The sequence below is a fragment of the Ostrea edulis genome, chromosome 8 (assembly GCF_947568905.1).
Source record: "Ostrea edulis chromosome 8, xbOstEdul1.1, whole genome shotgun sequence".
In the NCBI taxonomy this organism is placed as follows: Eukaryota; Metazoa; Mollusca; class Bivalvia; order Ostreida; family Ostreidae; genus Ostrea; species Ostrea edulis.
In genome coordinates this window covers 15,841,242-15,852,790 of record NC_079171.1, presented here as the reverse complement: position 1 = coordinate 15,852,790, position 11,549 = coordinate 15,841,242, and the positions used below count along the sequence as shown (strand labels likewise).

Sequence of the window (11,549 nt, the reverse complement as noted above, 5' to 3'; positions counted from 1 at the left end):
AGAGAGAGAGAGAGAGAGAGAGAGAGAGAGGAGAAACATATATAAGGCTTATTTTCGTTTTGCATTATAAAGTAACGTGGTCTATGTTTTGTAAAACGAACAATACCTCTTTGATAGATTATGGTAAATGTTAAGTGTTTAAACACGTGGAAATGTGGTTATAAGGCCTTTATTCATAATGTTAATGAATGATTTACAGATCAATCGATAAACATTGCATTTGGTAAAAAACTGGGACTTTTTTTTTTATTACAAGTACATGCATAACATGACCTTCCGACACCTATGAGGTACCGGTATATGCAGATGGATGGCTAAGATCCAGCCTGCGGCTTTTAAAAACAATACCGGCTTTGAACTATCAATGTTATAACTAATGAATTTGTTTACACAGGAATCAATTACGATCACATTTGTCTTTTTAATTACTTCCAATATCATCATTGTATATATTAATTGATATTATTTATTTCTTTTTAATATCTACATTATATAATTACCAATTATTCACCGTGTTAATAATAATTACACCCCAAATGGACGTGATCTAGGACAAAGGAATTTTATTTCTGTTTAGCAGGCTGAAGTGAAACAGAATTACAAAAAAATCACTACATGGGAGTTTCAAAATTATTGGTTGAATTACATTATGTCCGATGTAACGAATTCCAGGTGTTCGAAATGTCAGTCACTTGTTAATTATTCAATTATTTTTTGATTAGGCGACTCTGTGTCTACAGATAAATCGTCAAACTCTCTTGTCACCTCCACAGGTCACTTGTCCGTAAAGTAAAAGTAGTGAAGAGACTTTGACTTTAATTATTCAGCATCTTTATAGTGTGGACGGTAGCAGTTCAAGGAAAATTGATATGCATCTTTGACATTCAATGTTAAATTAAGTTTAATTCTCACGTAACAGAATCTATAGCTGTTAAAGTCCTCCTTGCTTAACCTGAACATTTCAGATGCTGTTGAAACGCGAGGGGTCATTTACCGACGTAGAGTGAATCCAAAACATTACATTATGAAATAATGGATACAGACAACGTATACAAGATTAAGATCAATATCTGGAACCCCCCCCCCCCCCCCTCCCCCCATCCCTTCACTATAATCATTCATATGATCGGTAGAAGTTTTGGTGCTGTAACGGGTAATTACATATGCACTTATGCACGGTTCTCCTTTGAAGTTCAGATTCCAGTACAATTCTGAAACGTATTATCATACATCGATTTACATCCATTGTTGCATCATGCTTCGAAGTGTATATCTATATGCAATGAGATGATGTATAATGAAAATACATTCAATCCACCGGAAATAACAAAACATCATTTCTAAATAACAAAACATCATTTCTAAATAACAAAACATCATTTCTAAATAACAAAACATCATTTCTAAATAACAAAACATCATTTCTAAATAACAAAACATCATTTCTAAATAACAAAACATCATTTCTAAATAACAAAACATCATTTCTAAATAACAAAACATCATTTCTAAATAACAAAACATCATTTCTAAATAACAAAACATCATTTCTAAATAACAAAACATCATTTCTAAATAACAAAACATCATTTCTAAATAACAAAACATCATTTCTAAATAACAAAACATCATTTCTAAATAACAAAACACCATTTCTAAATAACAAAACACCATTTCTAAATAACAAAACATCATTTCTAAATAACAAAACATCATTTCTAAATAACAAAACATCATTTCTAAATAACAAAACATCATTTCTAAATAACAAAACATCATTTCTAAATAACAAAACATCATTTCTAAATAACAAAACATCATTTCTAAATAACAAAACATCATTTCTAAATAACAAAACATCATTTCTAAATAACAAAACATCATTTCTAAATAACAAAACATCATTTCTAAATAACAAAACATCATTTCTAAATAACAAAACATCATTTCTAAATAACAAAACATCATTTCTAAATAACAAAACATCATTTCTAAATAACAAAACATCATTTCTAAATAACAAAACATCATTTCTAAATAACAAAACATCATTTCTAAATAACAAAACATCATTTCTAAATAACAAAACACCATTTCTAAATAACAAAACACCATTTCTAAATAACAAAACACCATTTCTAAATAACAAAACATCATTTCTAAATAACAAAACATCATTTCTAAATAACAAAACATCATTTCTAAATAACAAAACATCATTTCTAAATAACAAAACATCATTTCTAAATAACAAAACATCATTTCTAAATAACAAAACATCATTTCTAAATAACAAAACATCATTTCTAAATAACAAAACATCATTTCTAAATAACAAAACATCATTTCTAAATAACAAAACATCATTTCTAAATAACAAAACATCATTTCTAAATAACAAAACATCATTTCTAAATAACAAAACACCATTTCTAAATAACAAAACACCATTTCTAAATAACAAAACATCATTTCTAAATAACAAAACATCATTTCTAAATAACAAAACATCATTTCTAAATAACAAAACATCATTTCTAAATAACAAAACATCATTTCTAAATAACAAAACATCATTTCTAAATAACAAAACATCATTTCTAAATAACAAAACATCATTTCTAAATAACAAAACATCATTTCTAAATAACAAAACACCATTTCTAAATAACAAAACACCATTTCTAAATAACAAAACATCATTTCTAAATAACAAAACATCATTTCTAAATAACAAAACATCATTTCTAAATAACAAAACATCATTTCTAAATAACAAAACATCATTTCTAAATAACAAAACATCATTTCTAAATAACAAAACATCATTTCTAAATAACAAAACATCATTTCTAGGTGTTTCGTATTGTTGCTCGTATATTTTTTGGAAATTCTTTTTCTTCAGAACTTTCAAATATATGGTTTGCTGATAATCTTAAAAAGCTGTATGGATGATGTTATTCCTTTCTTTTTTGCTTGTTTCTTGCATTTCAGTCGATAATTTTCCACTCATATAGAGACGTCACAAGCTTGAGATGAAATACCACAAATATTGACCTATGTATAACGTTTAGGGTCGTAGCAGTGATGGTTCTTTATCGTACCAACGCCTAACACGATTCCACCTGTATAATGTCATTTCCGAAAGACCTGTGACTTTCACTTCTAATGCCGAGCACTGTGCGGAGGAACAGTCGTTACTCATAGTAAGCGCCTCATGTTTAACGCGTCGACTGGATTGAGCCTCTCGGTTGCGAAGTGAGAGCCCCAACCACTGGTCATATTTAAGCAACAATAACACCCAAGTGTAAATCTTCAAATAGCACATTTACACCATTTTGATAAAGAAAATCTTATATATTACTACAGAATTATGATATGGCGGTAAAATGGGTCTGTTCTTTACCGTTCTCTACCGAACTATAACAGAGAGAATGTGGATCGAAATTACTATCTGGAACACAAGTACTATCTGGAACACAAGTACTATCTGGAACACAAGTACTATTACTTGAAAACAGATTCTGCTTGCAATAAATTAGTTTTCGTCGGAGCAGCTGAGGATTTGAATAAATTTGTTACGTGTACCGACTATATGTCACGAGATATATACTGCAATATACAATATGCTACATTGTGTAGCTCAGGACAAATAAGGCATCATAAACAAAACCAAAGGATTCACTCGTGATCTATTTACTGCGCTCATCCAGATATCTTATAGTATCAGATGAAGGGACGACACCAAAATTAAAATCGAAAGTCATTTGTTTTCAAATTCTGTTCTAACGAACAATTTCTTGTTTTGATCTGGTTTATATGAATGCGTATATTAATTAAGTATCCATTAATTCGATATCCACTCATTTCGTGGTGTTCCGGTGAAAGAGTAGCATTATCACATATTAGGTGAGCAGCCATGACAACCACAGAACTCCGAGTGTACTTGAAAGCTGATCAAACTCATTAAATGTTCGTTATCTTCATCTTTTCATCAGTAATAACAAAGGTCATGTTTTTAGTAACATGAACATGTGAGAGACATTTCATTATATGTTTGCCTCTATGTTATCAATATTCTATACACGATTATTGTTTGGTCACACTTGATGTGTGTATTATTGGAGAATGTTGATATCGTATACTCCAGTATGTATTGAATAAAGCTGACGTAGAACACAGAAGTCGAGTGTAATGTTTTCTGACTTTTATATCAATAAATAACAACAAATGGATTTCATAACGATAAACAATAATGAAATATGACAAATCTGATATCACAGACTAATTCTAGGGATAAGGTAGTGTGGATGATAATATGATCGCACTCATTTTGTAATATTTATGTACATGCATTCAACAGATCATGCATCCATGAGAAGTGAAGCGAAAGTAGTGAGTGAAAATGAAAGTAATAAATAATAATGAAGACGTGATGCGCTGATGGAGTTGATAAAAAGTATCTTTATCCTATGGTTTCTGTCCATCTGTAACCGGTCCTCAGAACAAATACAGGGAGGTCTTTGTTTCCTCCTTGAATTTTGTATTGAACATGACCATCGTTGCTCTTCTGCTCATGAATCATAATGTCACTTCCTAAAGCACTAAGAAGGGTGTCTAATTGTGTAGAAACGTCTGCGACATCATTCATTGAATTTGATTCTTGTGGAAGAGCTGGATTTGCTGCCAATGAGTTTGTACTAAAAGAACTCAGATCAATAAAATTTTCAGACTCTTTAGGTAATGTATTCTCGACAGTTTCTTGAATTTGAACGGCTTCTTCAGTTGCTGCTTCATGATACTGGTTTGGAATTTTACTTCCCGAAAGTAAAGTAGCCGCTCGGTCGAGATGGGGATCGTAAGGTATGTCCACAACATCAAAATGGGCCCGAGGTTTTGATTCTTGTGAAATAGCATTGTTAAAGGTATGCTGTACCACTGGTGTTGGTTGTACAACGTTGAGTTGTGACAACTGTCCTGCTTTGCTGTCCTGGACAATATCTGTAAATTTATTTGCGGCATTCTCATTTAACTGTCCGTTTCCAGAAGCGTGGTTCCCGGACAGACTCTGTGCAGTTGTACGTACAACAATATCTCTGCCTAAAACCCTTACTGTTCTAGGTGTAGTAGACCGAACTTCCTGTGGACGTAGCTTACCGCCATTTAAATTGTTGGACACGAAAAACTCTGGAGACTTCTTCACAGCCTTTACATTACTTGGTTCCTTTAGTGCGGAATCAATGATGTTTGTTTTGTATGAAGATGAGGTGGGTAATAGAGCAGTTGCTTCCCTATGCAACCTCGAGTCCTCAAGAGACTGCCCCACATATGTCTTCTGCACTGGCGGTGACCAAGTTGTTTTAATGATAGGTTTTGCTGTCATGGGGGTATTAAATTGCTTTACGACAGACTCTTTTGTGTCATATATATGGGGCAATGGTTTTCTTCCGAACATTTCTGGAAATAAATCTCTATAATCAATGGTTGTCGGGAGTGTGAACGAGTAGTCTTTAGTAGGCATCGTGTGTCGTCTCTCTTCTATGTATGGCTTTGCTGCTGTTGTTGTTGTTGTTGATGGTATAGTAGTTGCAGGTTTTGGTGTTGTTGTAGATGGTTTAGTTGTGGTTTTTATAGTTGTAGTTGAAGTTGTTGATGCGGAAGTTGTTGTTGATGCGGAAGTTGTTGTAGTTTTTGTTGGTGTTGTCGTTGGCAAGGCAGTTGTGGTGGTTGTAATTTTTATTGTAGGTCGAGTGGTAAATGAATCCTTCGCAGATCCTTCAACAGCATTTACCTGTCTATCAGGTTTTCGTCCGAACAATTCTGGAAATAAATCACGGTATGCGACACTTGTCAGAAATATAGACGGTGTTGTGATGAAGGTAGTTGTAGCTGTTGTCATTGCTGGTTCACTTGTCTTTGATTCTGTTGTTGACGTTTTCGTTGTTGTTTGTGGTAATGTTGTTGTTTGGAGAGGAGATAGTGTAGTTCTCTCATTTTCGCTGTGCATTTTTGGCATTATGGTGTGGCCAAATATATTCGGGTGTACCTTTTGGTACGTCATGCTTGAAGATGGAATACTTGTTGAAGTTGATGGTATGAACCCAGTTGTCATATCGGGTTTTCTTGTCGTTGGTATCATGTGTACGGGTTTCAAGCCAAACATTTCGGGAAATATGTTTCTATAGTCCATATTTTCGTGAAGCATTGGAAATGGTGTAGTATATGTAAACGTCTCAGAATCCGAAATAAAATCATCCGAAACCTCTGGTAACATATTGGCATTGATACGGGAATGTGCGAGAGGCTTTTCTGTGATTGTTTCTGTTGTAGTCTTGATACTTAATGTTGTTGGTGAATTAGTAGATGATCTTGAATTCGTTGTTGGCAAAGACTCTGTTGTGATAACCAGTGGCGCTGTTGATTTTTGACCAGCAGGAAATGTTATGGCTACTGTTGGCATTGCTGTTGTGGTGGTGGTTGTATATGTTGTTGGAGCGTTAGTTGTTGAGGATGTTTTTGGTGACATTGTAGTTGATTTTAGTTCTGGAACCTTTGACGTATATGATGTAGACGTTGTAGATGTCGTTGTCGTAAAGTGGTCCTCGTCCTCGATTTGGGGAAGAGTGGTTTCTTTTGTAGTGAGTGACGATTTCGTGCTCAAAGATTCGAATTCGATGTCCCCTTCAGTTTTCCCTGTCATCAATGATGTTGTCGACAGAAGAGTCGTTTTGGGTGAGGCAGTTGTTGTAACGCTGTTTACAAATGGTTCCTTTGTTTGAACATCGGAGGTAAATGGTGTAGTTGGATTTGTTGTTGTTGTAGGAGATCGTGTTGTTGTTGTTGCTGCCGTTGTTGTATCATCCTTGATATCATGCGATACTGGCAGCATTACCTCTCTATTCACATGAGCGACAATGTCCAAGTTGTTCTCATTGTCTTTGAGATTATGATCAGTAGTGGTGTGATCTTTCTTCGTCATAAACAATGGAGGAGGTGTGCCTAAATCAGGAAAGTCATATTCTGGAAGCATTGGTGACATGCTTGGTAGCTCTAAATGTGACATATTTTTGTCATCATCGTTCTCGTGTTTACTATCAGAAATAGTGTTTAAACCTTTGTCAAGTTCATTAACGTTCTGATTTTCCTCCGTCGGTTCTTTGTCGGAATCTGGGAGTTCTATTTTTCGTACGACCGCAAGTGGAGTTGTAGTTTCACTTTTCATACTGGATTCAATAACTTGTTTAGGTTGTTCTTGCTCAATTATTCTTGATATATTTTTAGTTACCGATTCATTATGACTACTGTGATCAATGGATTGATTCGTCTCGTTTCCTTCCGATGTTGAATTAGAGAGATCGTCATTATCAATTGTAGGTGTTTGGATTGATGTATCAACTACAACAGCACTGTTTTCATGCAGTGCCATTGTTGGAAATTCATACGGTACCCCGTTTGAGTTCCCATTGAAATTGTTGTTGTTTCTGGATCTCGACCTCTTTGGGATTCTTTGGATAATGACCGGTGGTGGGGAATCTCCTCCGAACCCTGTATTTACATCGGTAAACTCTATTTCTTGACCCTGTAGCATACTTAAGTCAGGCATATCTTTGGGTGGGGTTGTCTGTGTATCAGGATTATATTGCATAACTTGAGGGTGATTTATATTATGATTTTCGTGAACCTGTTGGTGCCTTTCCAGTTGTTGGGGTGTTTGATGATCTGTGGCAGGAACCTTTTGGTCTACAGTATTTTGATAAGACATGTTCATTGATGTTTGTTGATTGTTTCTTGGCCCTTGTTCGTGATGTTGTTTGATATTTGAATGCTGTTGAGGTATTTGCGGTTCACTGCTATGTGATGGGTGTTGATTATTTTGTTGGCGAAGTTGAAGTTGTTTCAGCAAATTCCCATTTTGGAGGGCTTGAATCAAAGCTGCAATTAACAGTTGTGCTGGATTAACACCGTTATTCCGTGTATTTTTTCTACGTTTTTGGTTAACATTATTCACAGTGTGATTTATATTTTGTTTCCTGTGTTGAACACTCCTACTCCTGGATGTCATCTGCTTGATAGAATGTACATTACTTGTCACTGGTATTGATGTGGGTTTTGGAGCGGAAGTTTGAACAAATGGAAGACTTGTTGGCTGTGGACGACGATTTGGCCTAGTAACAGGAAAGCTAGAAAATGGAGAGATATCGAAGCGTTTGGTGTTTAATGGCATGCTTTTCAAAGTTGTTGGAACGACTGGTGGCATTGTTCTGCTGGACCAGCGGTTCGTTCGTGGCACATTTGTTGGTCGTGGTAATGGTGCTGAAGTATGCCTGTTGAAAGGAAAGCTATTTGGCTTTGGGTGAAATGGTAAATCTGTAAAAGGGATCTGAGTTGGTCGTATCATTGAAGGTCGGGTGGGCCTACGCTGGTTACGTCTGCTATGTGGTTTCTTTACCTGTTGCGGACGTTGCTGATTATGCCTTTCAGATGCAAATTTAATGGAAGGAGCCTTCCGCTGAAGGAGTCGTAAAAGTTTTGCCAAAGGATTTTCGTTACGTTGTCTTGGAGTAATGACCTTTGGTTTTTCTGTTGTTGTAGGTGGCAAACTTGTATGAAAGTTTAAGTTACTTGATCCAGACTGGTGATTCGAATTTGGATTGCTAATTCTCATTTCCGATTTCCATTTCTGAATTTCACTCTGCTGGACTTCTGTTGGGATTGTCTGAGGTAGATGGTTGTTGTTAGCATTTGCTATTTGATTCTGGTTTATGTTTTTGTTATTTGATACACCAGAGAAAGGTATTTTCCCATGATTTACACTTTGACTTTTTCTTTGTGGATGATATATCATTGGACTTTCAGTAGTTGTAAAATAGCGAATGTTTGGTACAATGGTATTCATCTGTTGTCTCACTGACTGTTGATTAATTTGTTTTGTTTGAAAATTCCTTTCTGGGGATGGAGGTGGAGGTGGTATCGTTGGAAGGTGTTGTGGGTACTGTGGAGATGGAACCTCTGTGGTCTGTGGATAATTTGGTTGGGTAGGCACAGCAGGAGGTGGCGTTATGTTTTGTCTAGGAGACCGTTGGTTAGCTTGTTTCATTTGAAAAAGCGGGACTTGTTCTAGATTTGGATGTGGAGGAGGTAGCGTCGGCAAGAGTTCTGGTAAGCGCATTGGAGCTGGCACTTGAGTAGGTGGTGGTGGATAATTTGGTTGAGTGGGTATGATAGGGGGTGGTGTCATAATGCTAAGGTTGGTCTGCTGTCGAGCGGGTTTTCTAAAGTTGATTTTAACCTTCCTTGGAGAACTTCTAGGAATTTGATTGAAATAATCATTGAAGGAAGGTCTAGGGGTTGTAGTTGGGATGGATGGCAGTGTAGTCGGAATAAACTGCCGCGGTGGATTGCCAACAACAGGTGATGAAGTTTGCAGTATCTGTTGTTTAATTCGAGGGTGAAATTTACTTTGTTGGCCATGGTGGATAAAGTTTCCATGTCGATTTTCTGTTGCTGTTGGTGGAGTTGAAGAAGGTCTTGGTGGTCGTTTGAACAGTTGCCTATTTATTCTTTGTGGGTGGTTTTTTGAACTCCTGTGCATTACGTTGGCGATTTGTGGGTTTGATGCTGTAGTCGTTGTGGATTGGAAATGTTTGCTTTGTTGTCCTCCTTGGACTTTTCGTTCCCAAGTTTGTGGTATTACGGTGGTAACTGTAAATCGGATGTTACTGCGTTGGTTATAAGGATTTGGGTTAATTCCACGATTCATTGGAGTTGTTATTTGGTTCGTGTTTTGCTGGCTTTGGGTGTATATTCGATTTTCATGGCCGATATTTTGTCTACGTAGACTACTTCTGTGGTGATTAGAACTGGATTGCATCTCCGGTTGTTGACTACCTACCGAAAGCATTGCAGTAGACGGTAAAGTCGTTGGAGGATGCATATTATTTTGGCTTTGGATTAACTGATCTGGAATCATTCCTAGAGGAGGTAGATCAAGCTGAGTAGGACTGTTTCTCCGTACATTTGTAGCACGTTGTGGAATGTGCTGTGTCTGCGTTAAGTGTTGCGTATTTGTTTCTATACTACCATGGCTAGTTTTTCGTGTTTGATGACCATTCACTGTCGCTGGTCCATTATTATGATGATTACTACTGGAAGAGACGTGGACATTTGGATTGTGATTCTGTTCCCACATTGGGTTAAGATTTTGATGGTTGTTGTGATGTTGTTGGTTGCCTTTAATAGTGCTTTTAATTCTGTTGAAGTTTTCAGGTGGCGAACTAGGTATGTTGGCATTCTGCATGGTGTTTCTTGCATTTGGATTCGTAGGATTATTTTGAGGATTGGCAATATGCTGTTTCTCAGTCATCAGTTCATGCTGCGTTTGCCTATGGGGCCTCTGCTCTTGTTGGGAATGCAAATTTGCAGGTTGTGTGTTTCCCTGTGGATGCTTTTCAAATATATTTCCGAGTACATCAGATGTAATTTTTTGAGATACTTCTTGTTGTCGTTGTTGTTGCTGTATTCTAGAGCTCGCACTACGTGAATTACTGGGATGATGTCCTTTGAAATGGTTATCAGTATGCTGGATGTTGTTTTGATAAGCCACAGGCTGCGGAGTGGTTACCTCATTCTGCTGTTGTTGCCTGGATTGTTGATTCGTTTTAAGTTCAACTCCTTTGTTATGTTGTAAGTCTACGTTAGAGTGAATATTGGCTGTTTTTGCGAATACTATCATATTTTGACCCAGGCTAGCATTCGGTTTCTTCGTTGTTAATATTGGGATTTCGGTCACAGTATTTTTGTCCATTATTAGAATTGAGGGACCTGACTGAACGTCAGCAGTAGAAATTTGCTCTCTGTTGGAATTGTTTGATACAGTGACTTGCCTTGTCTTTTGCCTAAAAGCTGCTTGTCTTTTTAATTGGTCTCTATATTTTATCATGTCTCTTATCATCTTTTCCATTTGGTTTATTTTCGCTACATGCGCTGAGCCAGCCACTCGTGCATTAGCCCCTTGTAGTGTCCTTGCTCTCCGTATTGCTTGTATTTGTTGTATCAGTTGTTGACGTCGTTGCTGTTGTTGCTGCTGCTGCAGTTGCTGTCTTTCTTTTTGTTGTTTGATATGCCTCAACATCATTTGCAATCTTTGGAACTCGTGAATCTGCTTCTGCACAAGATTTGGATTGGATATGCTATTCGCATGAGGGTTGGGCTGGCTGTTTTGTAGATTTTGGTTGGTCTGTGGAATCGGTGCACTTTGAATATTTTGTTGTTGCGCGGGCTGCCAAGATCTGTTCATCTGCGGGAGTGCTGCAGCGTTAGATCCTGGGAATGTTGGTTGCACTGATCCTGGTTGAAGTTGTGGTGTACCCCGGGGTAGTAAGTTTGGTACCGGGAATCTTGGTGATGAGTTAATGGCTCCTCCACGAGCAAGGAGTTGTGGATTAAAATTTTGAAATCTGCTATTCGGGACATGTTGCGGAAATGGGCGTCTGGCATTCAGATGCCTTCTCTGAAAGAATGAAAAAAATTGTTTTATATATATATATATA

At 36.6% G+C, this 11,549-nt stretch overlaps 1 protein-coding gene across 1 annotated transcript; it reads right to left on the bottom strand.

The window, feature by feature from the left end:
• Positions 1 to 4,465: 4,465 nt before the first annotated feature.
• On the bottom strand, positions 4,466 to 11,296 carry LOC130049616 (mucin-2-like). Its single transcript, XM_056147465.1, has one exon. It carries the CDS (start codon positions 11,294 to 11,296, stop codon positions 4,466 to 4,468), a length of 6,831 nt encoding a protein of 2,276 aa, XP_056003440.1.
• Between the last annotated feature and the right edge of the window lie 253 nt (positions 11,297 to 11,549).

Bases quoted from the DNA above. Each gene is read 5' to 3' on its own strand.
- LOC130049616 (XM_056147465.1), bottom strand. From the start codon at position 11,296: ATGAACAGATCTTGGCAGCCCGCGCAACAACAAAATATTCAAAGTGCA.